Source organism: Bos indicus x Bos taurus, chromosome 24 (assembly GCF_003369695.1).
Source record: "Bos indicus x Bos taurus breed Angus x Brahman F1 hybrid chromosome 24, Bos_hybrid_MaternalHap_v2.0, whole genome shotgun sequence".
In the NCBI taxonomy this organism is placed as follows: Eukaryota; Metazoa; Chordata; class Mammalia; order Artiodactyla; family Bovidae; genus Bos; species Bos indicus x Bos taurus.
Window position 1 is genome coordinate 26,167,009 of NC_040099.1, and position 18,596 is coordinate 26,185,604.

The following is an 18,596-nucleotide window of genomic DNA, read 5'->3' on the forward strand; positions in this document are numbered from 1 at the left end:
CACAACTAAAACCCAGTGTGGTTAAATGAATAAATATTTTAAAAAATAATCTACATAAAACTTTGTAGTCTTATAAGATCCTAGGCTCTTCAAAGTCAAAGTCTTTGTATTAATTTTCTAGGTACATGTAGAAGGCTGCTAACTGATCCACAAAGTTTCTAACTTTGTTAGATTAATCCACAATGGCAGATAAATGCTGTTTATATTTTCTATTTTGATCATGTGCATAGGTGTCCATGATGTATTTATAAAGCAATAGATCTTTTGAATATTTACAAAGTCACAATACCTTTTCAAGGACTCAAAAATAGATTATGGTATGGAAATGCTGATCAGGCTTATAACATATGTATTCCTTTACTTTGCTTATTTTCCAAACAAATTGAAAAAAATTTTTTTTAACTAGTCTGATGCTCTTAGCAGCCAAGATTGTGACTTCATCAAACCAAAGGGTGTAACAAGTCTAATTTATTCTTAAAAATCACAAGATATGTTCTTAGTGTCTAAGCCTTCTCCATTCTGTTGTCACTCTGTGCCCATACTTTATGTTACTCTCCACAAGAAATGGTTTGCTAAGGTAGCATTACTAATACTTTTATTTCTGAGCCATAAAGCTTGTCCAGATGACACTCAGACTGTTGTGTAATGTTTGTCTCGTATGTATTAGCGATTCAGCACATTTATTAAAATATAAAAGCATGAAACCTTTGTTATCATATGCAAAGCTAGTCTTTTCCTTTAACATTATCAAGTTGAATATAAAGGAAACAAGATATATAGAGAAGGTCTCATCCAGAAATGGTCATGGACTAGATTAGGAGGAAGAATTTGAGCACCCTTGTTCCCAAGGGTGGGGCGGATATTCTTACCTATGTAGAATACAAATCATATTATCAGTGGTAGCCACCTAATTGAAGTTTCCAAGTAAGGGGAGCTTAAAGCTGTGGGAGAGCATTTAGTCACTTCCCAGTTGGCTCAGTGATAAAAAAGATTTGCCTATCTGAGTAAGAGTTGCAGGAGATGTGGATTCAATTCCTGGGTTAGGAAGATCCCCTGGAGGAAAAAATGGCAACCCATTCCAGTACTCTTGCCTGAGAAATGGACAGAGGAGCCTGGAGGGCTACAGCCCATGGGGTCACAGAGTCGGACATGACTGAGCATGTATGCATGCTTCAGTTCAGTCACTCAGTCATGTCCAACTCTTTGTGACCCCACGGACTGCAGTACACCAGGCCTCCCTGTCCATCACCAACTCACGGAGCTTACTCAAACTCATGTCCATCAAGTCAGTGATGCCATCTAACCATCTCATCCTCTGTCGTCCCCTTCTCCTCCCGCCTTCAATCTTTCCCAGCATCAGGGTGTTTTGTCATGAGTCAGTTCTTCTCATCAGGTGGCAGGCTTATTTATTGATAAATTAATCAACCTGGGGGTTTTAGGGGAGAATATGCCACAGCCATGCGTTGATTTTATTTTTGTTTGTAATTCAATTAGATCACTACTTTAAGTTGTTGACAACATTGGATTTCTCTAAACAGGAACTTCAGTGGGAAAAGTGACTGCAATAGACCTCGATGAGCCTGACACTCTACATACTCGTCTGAAGTACAAAATCTTGCAGCAAATTCCAAACAATCCAAGACATTTCACTGTACATCCAGACACAGGTGTCATCACCACAACCACACCTTTACTGGATAGAGAAGTAATGAATTACTTAATTTCTCAATCACTAAACTATATTTAAACTGATCATGAATTCCCAGAGAAGTTACAATAAGGTTCTTGGTGGCCACCTCTCCAAGAATGTTTCCATATAGACTGTGTGTAAATCTTCTCAGGTCTATTCCTTTGTCCCTACAGAGATCTGGGAAGATACAAGGTCTCAGAGATGGTTGACTTGGTTTGACGTGTGGATATTAAAATAGCTTTACTTTTTAAAATACTATATCAGAAACACCAGCTTTTCATTGTACTGACTGAAATATCTTTTCTTTATTTGCATTTATGGTGGCTTCTTTTTTTTTAATCAAAAAAGAACGTTTGTGAAAGAATCAAAGCCTGAGACATGGCTATGAGACTCACAAGTTATGAGAAATATGTGTTCATCAGTGTATCTTTTTCCTTTCTTCCAGAAATGTGATACGTATAAGTTAATAATGGAAGTTCGAGACATGGGGGGCCAACCTTTTGGTTTATTTAACACAGGAACAATTACTATTTCTCTTGAGGATGAAAATGATAATGCACCATATTTTACAGAAACTTCTGTGAGTATATACATGTATTCATTTATCTAGGTTCATTTACATCTTCAAAGAACAAATCTAGAATCTGGTAGCACCATGAGATTATACATTTTGGTTTTAATAGCTACCATTTACAAATAACATCCACAGAAAAACATGATTTCTGTAGAAATAGTCAGTGCTAGGATGCAAGGAAAATCAGGATGCAAGGAAAATAACTACTCTCTTACAGTTAGTTAGTACAGTTTAGTTGCTCAGTTGTGTCCAATCTTTGCAACCCCATGGACTGCAGCACACCAGGCTTCCCTGTCCATCACCAACTCCTGGAGCTTGCTCAAACTCATGTCCATCAATTTGGTGATGCCATCCAACCATCTCATCCTCTGTCTTCCCTTTCTTCTCCTGTCTTCAATTTTTCCCAGAATCGGGGTTTTTTTCTAATGAATCAGTTATTTGCATCAGGTTCTTAGCCCTGAATTCATTCATATAGTTGGTGTTTCTTGGATACCAAGCTTTGGAATCAAATTCTTTGGATTTAAATTCCTTTTATAGGGTGAAGGAAAAGAGGGCATTTGTCTGTGTTCTTTACACGTCATCTTCATAAGAGAGCAAGGGACTAGCTTGTATCTTCTGCTCTGCTGCGAGCTCGATAGTATAGGTTGCCCACTGCCATCTGTACACAGGCTCTGTAGATATGGGTTATATATGAGGACACTTTCACTTAGGAAGTACACAATGCAAGAAATACATTTTGGATGATACTTCTAGAAAATGATTCTTCCTTGAACTTTTCATGAGTAATCTCCACATTTTCATTAACCTATACCAGAATACAAGTCAAAGAAGAGAAAACCTGTAGTGAGAAGCACATTCATGTAATTTTTTACATTAATCCTTGTAATTTATAAGGATATGTTTAATTTTATATTTCATAGGAGGAAATGAAAGTTCAGTTAGGTAACTTGCCCATGCGCTCATACCAAGAGACCATATAAGAGGAAAATGTGGGATTCAAATCTATATCTATTATTAAAAAAAAAAAAAAAGAATCTAGAGCTATTGTATTCCAAAGGCTATTAGGCTATCATCTTTCTATGAATTTATTTTACATCTCTAGAATGTTCTGATTTACTGCTTTTTTAATGTCCTTTTCTGTAATCATATTTCTTGAGGGGGTTAGGGGAGAGAAATTATGATTTCATTTCTCAAAGAGGGCAAATTTTTTTCCTTAAAGTGTTTGTGAATTAAAAGTTTAAAAAATACAATTTATAATTATCTTTAAATAACTGAAGGTTTAATATCTTGATAGAAAGCATTTATGTATTTCAAAAAGAGGAGTATTAGACTGTAAATATTGTAAGATCAGATCAGATCAGATCAGTCGCTCAGTCGTGTCCGACTGTTTGTGACCCCATGAATCGCAGCACACCAGGCCTCTCTGTCCATCACCAACTCCCGGAGTTCACTCAGACTCACGTCCATCAAGTCAGTGATGCCATCCAGCCATCTCATCCTCTGTCATCCCCTTCTCCTGCCCCCAATCCCTCCCAGCATCAGAGTCTTTTCCAATGAGTCAACTCTTTGCATGAGGGGGCCAAAGTACTGGAGTTTCAGCTTTAGCATCATTCCTTCCAAAGAAATCCCAGGGCTGATCTCCTTCAGAATGGACTGGTTGGATCTCCTTGCAGTCCAAGGGACTCTCAAGAGTCTCCTCCAACACCAATGCAGTTCAAAAGCATCAATTCTTTGGCGCTCAGCCTTCTTCACAGTCCAAGTCTCACATCCATACATGACCACAGGAAAAACCATAGCCTTGACTAGATGAACCTTTGTTGGCAAAGTAATGTCTCTGCTTTTGAATATGCTATCTAGGTTGGTCATAACTTTCCTTCCAAGGAGTAAGCGTCTTTTAATTTCATGGCTGCAGTCACCATCTGCAGTGATTTTGGAGCCCCCAAAAATAAAGTCTGACACTGTTTCCGCATCTATTCCCCATGAAGTGATGGGACTGGATGCCATGATCTTCATTTTCTGAATGTTGAGCTTTAAGCCAACTTTTTCACTCTCCACTTTCACTTTCATCAAGAGGCTTTTTAGTTCTTCTTCACTTTCTGCCATAAGGGTGGTGTCATCTGCATATCTGAGGTTACTGATATTTCTCCCAGCAATCTTGATTCCAGCTTGTGTTTCTTCCAGCCCAGCGTTTCTCATGATGTACTCTGCATATAAGTTAAATAAACAGGGTGACAATATACAGCCTTGACGAACTCCTTTTCCTATTTGGAACCAGTCTGTTGTTCCATGTCCAGTTCTAACTGTTGCTTCCTGACCTGCATACAGGTTTCTCAAGAGGCAGGTCAGGTGGTCTGGTATTCCCATCTCTTTCAGACTTGTCCACAGTTTATTGTGATCCACACAGTCAAAGGCTTTGGCATAGTCAATAAAGCAGAAACAGATGCTTTTCTGGAACTCTCTTGCTTTTTCCATGATCCAGCAGATATTGGCAATTTGATCTCTGGTTCCTCTGCCTTTTCTAAAACCGGCTTGAACATCAGGAAGTTCACGGTTCACATATTGCTGAAGCCTGGCTTGGAGAATTTTGAGCATTACTTTACTAGCGTGTGAGATGAGTGCAATTGTGTGGTAGTTTGAGCATTTTTTGGCATTGTCTTTCTTTGGGATTGGAATGAAAACTGACCTTTTCCAGTCCTGTGGCCACTGTTGAGTTTTCCAAATGTGCTGGCATATTGAGTGCAGCACTTTCACAGCATCATCTTTCAGGATTGGGAATAGCTCAACTGGAATTCCATCACCTCCACTAGCTTTGTTGGTAGTGATGCTTTCTTTTTTTTTTCTTTTTTTTTCTTTTTTGGTAGTGATGCTTTCTAAGGCCCACTTGACTTCACATTCCGGGATGTCTGGCTCTAGGTCAGTGATCACACCATCATGATTATCTGGGTCGTGAAGATCTTTTTTGTACAGTTCTTCTGTGTATTCTTGCCATCTCTTCTTAATATCTTCTGCTTCTGTTAGGTCCATACCATTTCTGTCCTTTATGAAGCCCATCTTTGCATGAAATGTTCCTTTGGTATCTCTGATTTTCTTGAAGAGATCCTTAGTCTTTCCCATTCTGTTGTTTTCCTCTATTTCTTGGCATTGATCGCTGAAGAAGGCTTTCTGATCTCTTCTTGCTCTTCTTTGGAACTCTGCATTCAGATGTTTATATCTTTCCTTTTCTCCTTTGCTTTTCACTTCTCTTCTTTTCACAGCTATTTGTAAGGCCTCCCCAGACAGCCATTTTGCTTTTAAGGTTCAGACTAAAGCTAGATCTGAGGGTTTGAATTAGAAAAATCACCTCAGTCAGTCAATTCAGTCGCTCAGTCGTGTCCGACTCTTAGAGACCGCATGGCCTGCAGCACGCCAGCCTTCCCTGTCCATCACCAGCTCCCGGAGGTTGCTCAAACTCATGTCCATCGAGTCGGTGGTGTCATCCAACCATGTCATCCTCTGTCGTCCCCTTCTCCTCCTGCCTTTAATCTTTCCCAGAATCAGGGTCTTTTCAAATAAGTCAGCTCTTCGCATCAGGTGGCCAAAGTATTGGAGCTTCAGCTTCAGCATCAGTCCTTCCAATGAATATTCAGGACTGATTTCCTTTAGGATGGACTGGTTGGATCTCCTTGCAGTCCAAGGGACTCTCAAGCGTCTTCTCCAACACCACAGTTCAAAAGCATCAATTCTTTGGTGCTCAGTTTCTTTATAGTCCAACTCTCACATCCATACATGACCACTGGAAAACCATAGCTTTGACTAGACAGGCCTTCGTTGGTCAGGAAGTTGAAAAGGTAAGGCATAAAGAATGGCCAAGATTTGAAACAGCATTATGCGTTAAATGTGTACATCCTTCCCACTGCGTGTTTGCACATTTCCATATCACTTTGCTTTCTTTTTCTTTAATAACTTTGAGTAGAAAATTACATCATTAAAACTATGAATTTATAATAACAATGGGCAATTGTTTCAGTATACTGTAGAAGTAGAAGAAAACAGAATTGATGTTGAAATTTTACGAATGGCGGTGCATGACCATGATTTGCCAAACACGCCGCACTCGAGGGCTGTGTACCAGATCCTACAGGGAAATGAAAACGGAACCTTCAAAATTAGTACAGACCCAAATACAAATGAAGCGGTCTTGTGTGTTGTCAAGGTAAAAAATATTTATATATATATATATATGTATATAGTAATTCTTATATGTATATAACTAGAGTTATTGCAATGCAATGCTGAAATGATTTATATTGTTTCATACATGAGCTTTATTATTATTTTATCCTCCTTTTCTCTTAGACGAAAGAGGTGGTTGGTACAAAACTGACTGTTCTATACATGAGGAAAACCAAGGCAGAGAAATATTAAACTGATAGATATTAACCTTAGAAGGGGTCTTAGACACCCATTTATCTAATTCCTTATGAAGTATAAGACAGAGAGAAATGGAAAAATCAATATTGAAATTAACCTCTTGACTTTTCGATTCTCTTCACACTCACATTATAGTTTTACCACTCTACAATATATTTTGTAAGACAGACTATTTACTAAACATTTAGCATCTATTCCCATTAATTCTCCTATATTTGAGGTAACAAGTGTGTTGGGATTTTAAAAATCTAACTGCATTTGCTGGCTCAGAGAATATTCACTTTAACTCAACTTGGTTTCTTTCTGAGACCTTCTACCTGCAATGTTCACTAACTTCTTACAACTTTCCATATTAATTTCTTAGAGACAGTGTATTTTCTTAGAAGGGATATGCATAAATTTTGCCTTCCTCATGAAATTTTTAGAATATGTCCTTTAATTATAATATTACCTATTCTATCTTTTTTTCTCTATTTCTTTCTTTTTAAAATTTTTGGACCTTTTTTCTGGGTTTGGTTCTCTCTTTTTTTTTGTATTTTGGTAGATTTAGTCTCTAACTGTTAATTGTTTGTAGATTCTTTCTAGTTATTCACTTCAGGAACAAACAAACCCAAATATAATGTACTTTGAAAAGGTGCTGCTGATAATACAATTATGTCTTTTGATTTAGACGCTCACAGTAACCGCTCCATTATAGCCAAGTCTCATGTCCTAGTGGTCTTATTACGGAGCCCAACTTGGGTCCACTCACTCCTGCATGGTAAAGACAATCTACTGACGCTCAGTTGTGATAAAGTGCAGCTTTCTTGTAAAGGTTTCAATACAAGGAGAGTGGCTGACTTGTGCTTGAAAACCCCAGACTCCCCTATCGTGCGTGTGTGTTAGTTCCTCAGTCGTGTCCGACTCTTTGTGACCCCATGGACTGTAGCCCACCATGCTCCTCTGTTCATGGATTTCTCCAGGCAAGAATACTGGAGTAGGTTGCCATCCCCTTCTCCAGGGGATCTTCCCAACCCAGGGATCAAACCCAGGTCCGCATTGCAGGCAGAATTTTTACTCTCTGAGGCACCAGGGAAGCCCCTAAGGGTTTCAACAAGCCATTTACAAAGGCAAGGTGAGGAAGGAACATTCCAGGTATGTGGTCGGCTTGTGCACAGTGCTCTGATTGGCTGATGGTGAGGTAACAGGAGTTAACAGTATCAGTCTTTAGGTCGGGGGGGCTGTGTTCTCATGGTCATCAAGGAGTTAACATCTTCCATTTGGTGAGTTGGGGGCGGGGTTTCACACCTTTAAAAGAACTCAGCAAGTGTGTGCCAGGTGTCATGCCATTATCTAGGTACTTCAGAAAGAGCTAAAGCAGAGGATATGGGGGACAAGGGCCTGCCCTAGGAAGGCCCCATAGGGTCCTGCTTGGTTACAGTCTATCTAATTATTTTATATACTTAGCTTAGAGGGACTTTTGCTGGTTTAGTTATCACTGTTACCCCATTTGATAAATAATAAAATAATGAGAAACTGTCCATTGAAATTCATTCGAATATTCTGTATTTTTATTCCTATTCAAACTTGTAAAAAAAAAAATAATGGAGGCAGGAACTTCCCAAAGGAAAGCAAGAAGAAAAATTGGTTGAATCTTAAAAATAAGCAATTTTGCACTTGGTAGTGTTTGTTGCTTATAGGAAGCTGATTATTCATTGTTAATACATGAGCTGCAACTTCCAGTAACATTTTATACATAATGATTCTCCCTTTGGTGCTAAAACTTAGAATCATACTTTTGTCTTCTGTGTATAGTGTTAAATATTGACTCATTCAAGTGTGTTTATTGAACAGCCACTGAACTATGAAGTCAATCGCCAAGTTGTTTTGCAAATTGGTGTACTTAACGAAGCACAATTCGCTAAGGCAGTAAACTCAAAAACTACTACGACTATGTGTACTACAATTGTCACTGTTAAAGTTAAAGACCATGATGAGGGCCCTGAGTGCCAGCCACCAGTAAAAGTCATTCAGAGTGAAGACTGCCTCCCCGCAGGCACAGAACTCCTTGGATACAAAGCAGTGGACCCGGAAAGGGGCACTGGCGAGGGCTTAAGGTAAGATATTTTCAGAATTTTCTTCTTTTTAATTGTGATGTTCATCCTCACGCTCAGTCGCTCAGTAGTGTCCGACTCTTTATGACCCCATGGACTGTGAAGAGTCTGACTCTTTGTGACCCCATGGACAGTAGCCCACTAGGCTCCTTTGTCCATGGAATTTCTCAGACAAGAATACTGGATAAGGGTGCCATTTCCTCCTCCAGGGGATCTTCCCACCCAGGGACGAAACTCACATCTCCTGCACTGGCAGGCAGATTCTTTACCACTGAGTCACCTGGGAAGCTCCAGTTGTGGTTGATGATTGATTTCGGATTTGGGAACATTCTATGTGTTTTTCAGAATGACAGATTTTGAGCTTATGTCCACTCTTTGGTTTGAACTTTTACATTTGATTTCTGAAAACTAGGTATAAGAAGATACAAGATGAAGATAACTGGTTTGAAATTAATGAATACACTGGTGACTTGAAAACTGTAAAAGTGCTAGATAGAGAATCAACATTTGTAAAAAACAACCAATACAATGTTTCTGTGATTGCGTTCGATGCAGGTGAGTGCAAGTTTCTAGAAATAAAATATAAATATAGGACATATTTTTAAGGAAATCTTGGAGTTAAATTTGTTTGTTTCCACATCAAAATTAAATACAAACAATAATTGTTTAATTGCAAACAATGGTTGCATCATGATTGCTTAATTTCTTGGCAACCACCCAGTTGAGGTCTCAGTGTATCACTAATTCAAAACTTGGAGGTTTCAGTTTCAAGGTTCATATTATTTGATGTCTGCCATGGACCTAGTGGCATCATCAAGGATCTCTATTGTTTTCAGGATTTTTAGGTTTAGATTATTCTAATTTTATTAGATTATTATCTAATTTTATTCTAATTTTTTTACATTATTCTGAACTTGCTGAAGGGATTCAACTCCCTAAAACAGATGGGTTCAGATAGGTTTGTTCTGAGTCTTTTTTACTAGGAAATAAAACATTTATCCTATTTCCTAAATAAATGTCCAAACAATGGTTTTTGGAGTCTTTTTTACTGAGATTCGCAATCATTCTCCAAGTTTAATTCTAGAACCTATTTTGTGAAGAAATGTCCTAAAATAGTGATCTCAAAACCCTTTTGAACATACTCTCCAAGCAGTAAATCATTTTTTAATATGAACCTTTGCAGTGTAAGCTCTGTTAGTTGGTTTCTCTTTTTGCAATGCAAGTGCTTGACTTAAGCTTTGATTGCCATCTCAAATAAACACATTCTGAGCCACTGAGCTAGATCCAGAACCATGTCAACCCCTTATCCCATCTCCCCAGGCTCCTTTGTTTTGGAGATCTTGGTTGATTTCAATAACTCACTATTTGAGCTGCTTGTTTTTCTCTTCCTGCGCTTTAAATTCTTGCTCTTGTGTTTTAAATTCATCAATAAAGAGTGAGCCTGTGAAACTCAAGGCCCTAGCCTCCACCTCAACTAATATGCTAACATCATAACATACTATGTATACATTATAAAAATAGACCTTAAGAGAAGATTATAAAAAACATATGTAAAAGTTACAATACGGCATTTCATCTGATCAATTATATACTCACTCATTTGGGGTAAATTTCCATAAATGATAAAGATGAGTGAACTTGGGTTTTTATGATAGAGCCTATGTTTTTGACTATCTGTTTAATCCAAGATGGTTGTCATGGTCTATACCTGGGTTGGAAAAGAATTTCCAGACATGAGGTAGAATGAGAGATGAATAAAGTTTATTAGAGTGGGAGAGGCTGTTGGAACAGCAGGCCGGCTCAAGGGAGAACAAACTCTTTTGTTGGGCTAGGAGCTGATTTTTATGGCCTCAAGACAGAGGAAATTCTACTGAAAATGGTGGCATTAGGTGATTGGTTAGGATGCTATAGGGTGGGTATTTTACCTAATATGGGGTCAAGGAACTGGCTGGTTTCGATCTAGAGGCCCATGGCAACAGTTGCTATGGGGCTTGGTCAGTTTCAGAGACTTTTGTCCTGTGACGTTGGTGCAGGGTTCCACTCACCTGTGGTCTTGGTATAGAGCTCTACAATGATATGGTTAGGGTATTTTTATACATTGGATTTTCAAAACAAACAAGCTGGTACAGCAATGCTGTGGTCTTTTTCTTTTTTTTTTGGGCTTTTTCTACAGAATCATTGAATTTCTTTAGCAGGAATGGGCAAGTGAATAAACATGTCAAATCCCATGGAAATAAACAAAAGCTGAAATGGTCCAAAGTCATGAAATGACTTGTTCATTTTATGAAAAATTACTTTTCATTTTACCTTTTAATAGTTTGATAATAAGATAAAGACAAATATTTTCTCACATATTATACTTCTACTCTTTTCTATAGCTTTACAATAAAAGCCACATCTACTTAAAAAAAAAAAAGATTCTCTGTTGAGAGAGAAAGGTTAAACTAATAAAGATGCTGCTGCTTATGATGTATGTGGCAAGCCAGTCCATTCACATTTGTCCCATTTGGGTTTTTTCCTTACTTTCTCTCTCAGCCTTGGTGTATTCTTGTTGCCTGGGAATGGGGACGGTCTGTCGCACGTCATAATCAGTGAGAAAACCAAGCAGTCTGAAAACAAAGTATGCCCACGAGTAGAAAATATTTCAATTTCAAAGTCTGAAAGAAAACCACAGTTTGAATATTGTTGCCTAATCATGTGCATATCATATTCCTTTAATCTTTTTAAAAAAAATTTATTCACTTATTATTTATTGTCAGCTGTGTTGGGTCTTCATTGCTACATGGGCTCTTTTCTAGTTGCATTGAGTAGGGGCTACTCTCTAATGGCCATGTGAGGGCTTCTCATGGCGGGGGCTTCTCTTGTTGCAGAGCATGGGCTTTAGAGTTTACAGGCTTCAGTAGCTGTGGTTCTGGGGGCTCTAGAGCGCTGGTTCAATAGTTGTGGTGTGCAGGGTTAACTGCATGTGGAATATTCCCCAACCAGGGATCGAACCTGTGTCCCCTGCACTGACGGGCAGATTCTTAACCACTGGACCACTAGAGAAGTCCTTCCTCTCCTCTTGACAGCTCTCACAGAATCTTTTATTATAAATCTTTCAGTATAAGTAGGAAAAGAAAATATCCTACTAAATAGTGGGGGAAACATGAACTGAGAAATACAGTTAAAACTGCTACTACTTTATAATCATGGTGATTTGCTGGTTATAAAAAAGCAAAGGTGAAATCTGATTGGATCAGGAACACAATTATGACGTGAAACAAGGATTTATATTTACTCACTTATTACACCAGTGTTGATTGTCTTTTAAATCCTAAGTTCTAAGCCATGAAAACTAGGATTCATAAGACAAAATCGAATTTTTCACATAGTATCAATTGAAGGATGATTATATTCTTATAAAGATTCTCTGGTATAAAAACTTTCCCCATCAAAGAATGCGTGAATATCATAAGAAGTGGAAAGCAGTTAAAGTGTTACCAAACTGAAAGGGTAAAGGGAGGTGATTTCACAGAAATGCAAAAGCTTGTTGATAAAAAAGGAAATACTCTTTGGGGAGAAGGAAAATATGGAAAACAGAGATATAAGAAGCTAACTTTGTCTTTTGGTGATAAAAGAATGTCTGTAAGTATAGTGATCACAGTACAAAGAAATGAAATGTCATATCTATGTCTGAAGCTCATGGATAACCTGGCCGTGCTCAAGAAGGAAAGATAGGGTGTAAGAAATGTTAATGGAAGATTATATGGTGAAGGATTTTGTTTATTTAAACTTTAATCCATTTTAATATATGCTTCCAAGGGTCAAATATATAAGTAATTACTTATATTTCTACATGAACATTTCGTTTTGATGCTCATATATAGTTCATGATGGTCATCTAGGTGTCCAATTAATTTCCTTGTATTTTTTGTGTCAGTTCTTTTTTGTCAACCAGGTTGCTTCCCTGCTTTCGCTCTAAAAGCACTGTTTTGTATCCTCTCCACCTACAATAAGGCTGCCCCTTCTGTTTGAAATTCAGGTCCCTCTGCTTCTTCAAATGGATGGCAGTGATGACTGTTGTGATAACTCTCACTAATCTTTGTTTAGTTCCTCTCTGAATACCTTTTTAACCCTCCTTCCCTGGGAATAATACTGTAATTATCACAGTATAAGTATATATACTTATATATAATTAAGTATAAGACATATAGATGATGTGTCTTCTCTATAAAATGGAGCTCTCATTGTTTCTCATGTACAGTCTTTCCCTCTAGCTAGGCTGACTATGAACTCATGTTCATATAAAGACCTTTATCTTTGCTAAATATCTTTTTACAAAGCATCTAGCAGAGATCTTGGCATGTTTGCTTCGTGTAGGTACTGGTATTTGCCATTCCTCTGCTGTTCTGTGAGTCTCCAGGTTCCAGGTTGTGAATTTTACTGCTTAGTCCTTTGCAAATTCAGGTGCATAACAGGCACTTGGAACTTAGTTTTAATGTAGAAACTTGAGTTCAAAAGTTTACAAATGCTTTGATATACTTGAGTGTAAAAAGAATTTTCTTAAAATGAATATTTCAGGGTTGTCACGTGGAAGAGGTAAACTTTTTGCATGTATAGTCCAAAAAAAGAAAAAATGAGAAATGATTAGGAAATGTATTACAGCTTGGTAAGAAAGAATCTGAAAACCTCCCAATCGTTAAAGAGTTCTGTATATGGAGTGGGCTAATTTATAACCCAGTGAACTTTCTGTTCCTGGAAACATTTAAATAACAATGGGGAACTCGTGCTTTTCAGAGTTCTTATTGTTGTAAATTTGGATTTTAGTTAACCTAAAATGTACTTTCTAGGAGATCATGACATTCCTTACTCACTGATTCTTGGCATTTGCTTACGTGTTTAACTTAAAATAAGGTTTGTTCTTATTTAGTTCCTTAGTTGTGTCTGACTCTTTTGCGACCTCACAGACTGTTGCCCGCCAGACTCCTCTGTCCATGGGATTTCCCAAGAAAGAACTGAAATGGGTTGCCATTTCCTTCTCCAGGGGATCTTCCTGACCCAGGGATTGAACTAGTGTCTCCTGCACTGTAGGCAGATTCTTTACCACTGAGCCACCTGGAAAGCCCAAAATAAGGTTTAGAAGCAGGCAAATATACATACTTAATTACTTTTTCATAGTCTTCAACTATTATCAGGAATTACTTTTTTTGGCTCTGTTTCCCAGAAGGAAAAAATTTGCAATCAGGCTTTCGTAGTTTTAGAAGACATCTAGGACTTAGTTTTGGAGAAGGCGATGGCACCCCACTCCAGTACTCTTGCCTGGAAAATCCCATGGGTGAAGGAGCCTGGTGGGCTGCAGTCCATGGGGTCGCGAAGAGTCGGACACGACTGAGCAACTTCACTTTCCCTTTTCACTTTCATGCATTGGAGAAGGAAATGGCAACCCACTCCAGTGTTCTTGCCTGGAGAATCCCAGGGACGGGGGAGCCTGGTGGGCTGCGGTCTATGGGGTCACACAGAGTCGTACACGATTGAAGTGACTTAGCAGCAGCAGCAGCAGGACTTAGTTTTCAGCTGTGGCTTTGCCTACTATCCGTTTTAACAGTTTCGAGTTTTCCTTTTTTAACAACATGCTTAAAACAGAGATTGTGATGGAAAATAATCATTTATGTGATAAATGTTTGTTGAATATGGAATTAAATGAGTCTTTATTTGCTTCTGGATGGCTGCCCTATTTCTTTATTTCACTTTTTAAAGTGTGATTTCTATTGTACCTTAAAGAGAAATAGCTTTCTTCTTATATTTTAATAGTTAAAATCCTAACACCCATGTTGATTCACACTAGTACCTGTAACTATTTTTTACATTAAAAAAGCTTATTTTTCCCACTTCTCACTTCTTTTTCAGGTGTTGAAGTTGTCATTTGTACTCAAATTTATTTACAAATTTATGGCAATCTCAAAATGTTTATATGCTATTGTGAAAGTGAAATCTTTTGGTCCTGTCCGACTTTTTGTGACCCCATGAACTGTGGCCTACCAGGCTCTTCTGTCCATGGGATTTTCCAGGCAAGGGTACTGGAGTGGTTGCCATTTCCCTCTCCACGGGCTCTTCCCAATTCAGGGATCAAACCCAAGTCCCCCGCATTGCAGGCAGACGCTTTACTGTCTGAATCACCAGGGAGATATCAATGCTATTGTAGATTTTTTTTAAACAAAAAAGTTGTTATTTCTCTTTAATTTCTAGATGTTTAAATTTGTTTAGATTGAATAGTTTTTAAATAGGTATATACTGCTGTTACCTTGTAAGTAACTAATTTAAAAGTCACTTTGAATAAATTCTTATTCAACAGAAAAAAAATTCACTGAAATACGCTACTTGATATGGCTTAATTGTTATTTTAATCTAAAAAGAAAGAATATTAAATTTGCACATGATTTATGGTAGTCTGTATGATAAATTCAATGTTTATGCATCAAAATTTAGACCACCATTCAAAGCAATAAAAGTGAGGAATTTCATCAGTTATTTTTCTGTTTATTTCAATTTTGAAATCTTACTATTTAGAGTAGTTTGTAATTTTATCACAAGCTTTAAAATTTGAACATGTTCTCTAAACTTCATTATCTTTTAAACATGCATAATGGGTATTATGCTAATTTAAGATATTTATTTAGATTTATGTGTTGAAGCATTAGGCCATTAATAGTGGAGTTCTGGAGGTAAGAGTTCTTATTCTCAAAAGCATATTAATTAGATTAGGGTGGGGGTACAACTTTTTTACAGTTTGTTCAATTGATTTTTTTAAATATAAAAATTAATGCTATGACAAACGTAGGCAGTAAAAAACAGAGACATCACTTTGCTGACAAAGGTCCGAATATTCAAAGCTGTGGTTTTTCCAGTAGTCGTGTAAGGATGTGAGAGTTGAACCATAAAGAAGGCTAAGCACCAAAGAACTAATACCTTCAAATAATGGACAGCAAGGAGATCAAACCAGTTAATTCTAAAGCAAATCAACCCCAAATATTCATTGGAAGGACTGATGCTGAAGCTGAGGTTCCCATAGTTTGGCCACCTGATGTGAAGAGCCGACTCATTAGAAAAGACCCTGATGCTGGGAAAGATCAAAGACAATACGAGAAGAAGGTGGCAGAGGATGAGATGGTTGGATGGCATCACCAATTCAGTGGACATGAGTTTGAGCAAACTGGGAGACAGTGAAGGACAGGGAAGTCTGGGGCAGCGAAGTTCATGGGGTTGCAAAGAGTTCGAAACAATTTAGCAATTGAACTGCAAGTGTTCAGTGTGTTAATATTAAGTTAGCCAGGAAATACTGGGCAGATCACTGAACTGTCAAGATGAATACAAAGTAGCTCTTAGGATGAAAAGTTAAGTGCATGAGCTAAAGATGAACAAGGGTTTTGAGAAACTGAAGGAGAATATGCAAGCATTGTCCATAGAAGTCACTGGCAAGTTTCATGCAGAGGTGACATTTGAACGGATTCTTAAAGGATAATAAGGTTTTATCAGGCAAAGGGGAGGAGAAAAGTATTCCCAGCAGTGGCAAGAGCATGTGCCAAAACTGCACACAGGATGGAGCACAGTTTCTGGGTTTGATGATCAGTTTTACAAAGTTTGGGCTTCCCTGGTGGCTCAGATGGTAAAGAATCTGCCTGCAATATGGGAGACCTGGGTTCGATCCCTGGGTTGGGTAGATCCCCTGGAGGAGGGCATGACAATCCACTCCAATATTTTTGCCTCTCTCCATGAGAATCCTCATGGAGAGAGGAGCATGGTAGGCTACGGTCCATGGGGTCGCAACGAGTCGGACACGACTGAGTGACTAAGCACACACATGACAAAGTTTGAACAATGAGTATATGAGGGAAAGGGTCAGGAGAGAAAGTTAGGAAGTGATTGTGACCTAATGTAAAGTGTTTATATTTTAAGCATGAATACACTTTCAAAGAAGGATGAAAGAAATCAATTATCTTCTAAATCGGTCATTCTGTAGTGACATGACTCATAATCTCATACCTTTTAATTTTAAAAACCACTTCACGATGTCATCTGATACAGCTACCAATCTCCAGGGAAGAGTAATGTCACTATTTTGTACTGGTAGCAGCGGTATTTGTGGTTTGGAAAGTGTGTGAAATTCAAGTTCAGACATCTAGTAGAAAGCAGATGTCCACTGTACATCATAGAGATTTTTGAAAATAAGTGTTCAAGTGGAGAAAAATCCTATTTTTTATTTTTCTTAGATGGCAGATCTTGCACTGGAACGTTAGTAGTTTTTTTGGAAGATAAAAATGACCACCCACCGCAGATAAAACAAGAAGAACTGACAATTTGCCGGCATGATAAGGATTATGTTGTCCTCGAACCTACAGATCAAGACGGACCTGACAATGGGCCACCTTTTCAATTCATTCTTGATAATTCTGCCAGCAAACTTTGGACAGTAGAGACAAGGGATGGTGTGTAATTATGCTAAACCTTCTAATCAATAGGACTTAGAATGTTTCGTGGCCTAGACTTCTACCTTAGTTACTTATACTAAATAAATCTTAATTTTAGTAAATTATTTTATTGATCCCAGATAAGGGATAATACATTGTTTCTTAAGACAATGAGTAATATGATTAGATTCTTATCCTGAATATCTTTAAGAAAACAGACAAATCCATTTTAATAAAATATTTGAATAACATAGTAAATATAGTAAAGATGAGCACAAAGCAATATCAATTACTTTTCCTGTCTTTTCAAGAAATCAAAATCTCTCTCTCTTTTTTTTTTTTTTGCATAGGTAAAACTGCCATTCTTCGGGGGCGGCAAGATCTTGATTATGACTATTATACTGTTCCTATCCAAATAAAAGACAGACATGGCGCTTCTGCAACACACATATTACCAGTGAGAGTATGTGATTGTACAATTCCATCCGAATGTAGAATGCCTAGTAAACTTTCGAGAGAGGCAGCACTCGCAAATGTATTCCTTGGAAAATGGGCAATTCTTGCCATGGTGTTGGGTTCTGTATTGTTATTATGTAAGTATAATTAGATAAAATGTGTTATCTGATATTTTAATATTAGAAATGTTATCTAATATTTTAAAAAATATATGACAATTCTTTACATTAGTGACATTGATAGCCTTTGAGAAGTGTGTCCTTTTAAAAATCTTGTGCAAACTCAATGGCTTGGAGTTGTGAGTCACAGAAGAAAAGGAGTTTTCAGAACTATGGCCACAGTTCTTCCAATAATTAGCTGTGAGACACTGGATAAATCATTTCCTCTTCTCTAAGCTCTTTTTTTTTTAATGGTTCAATGAAGTGGTTGGGTAAAATTAATGTTAAGTTTCCCTCCCATACAAGGTATGATTATCTTCCAACCAGCCACATTCATGGAGTGGATGCACAAAAAGAGTTAGTGAAAAGAGTAGTTTAAAAATTTACTTAGATGTTTGTGCTCAATGATATTAATGAATATTAATGACATCATTTAGCATACATCTTAATTAGACTCCAGAGTGTGAGAGAATGGAGAAGGCAATGGCACCCCACTCCGGTACTCTTGCCTGGAAAATCCCATGGATGGAGGAGCCTGGTGGGCTGCAGTCCATGGGGTCGCGAAGAGTCGGACACGACTGAACGACTTCACTTTCATTTTTCACTTTCATGCATTGGAGAAGGAAATGGCAACCCACTCCAGTGTTCTTGCTTGGAGAATCCCAGGGACAGGGGAGCCCAGTGGGCTGCGGTCTATGGGGTCCCACAGAGTCGAACACGACTGAAGTGACGCAGCAGCAGCAGCAGCAGCAGTGTGAGGGAAATGGCCAT

At 38.0% G+C, this 18,596-nt stretch overlaps 1 protein-coding gene across 2 annotated transcripts in view; it reads left to right on the forward strand.

Moving 5' to 3' along the window:
• The window catches only part of DSC1 (desmocollin 1), a 38,206-nt gene that overhangs the window by 12,269 nt on the left and 7,341 nt on the right, over positions 1–18,596 (forward strand). For both annotated transcript variants that reach the window (XM_027526157.1, XM_027526158.1), the window contains exons 7-13: positions 1,539–1,705; positions 2,136–2,270; positions 6,271–6,456; positions 8,508–8,770; positions 9,180–9,322; positions 17,014–17,229; positions 17,562–17,804. In XM_027526157.1, coding sequence (XP_027381958.1) covers positions 1,539–1,705; positions 2,136–2,270; positions 6,271–6,456; positions 8,508–8,770; positions 9,180–9,322; positions 17,014–17,229; positions 17,562–17,804 — 1,353 coding nt within the window. The remainder of the gene's footprint in view (positions 1–1,538; positions 1,706–2,135; positions 2,271–6,270; positions 6,457–8,507; positions 8,771–9,179; positions 9,323–17,013; positions 17,230–17,561; positions 17,805–18,596) is intronic.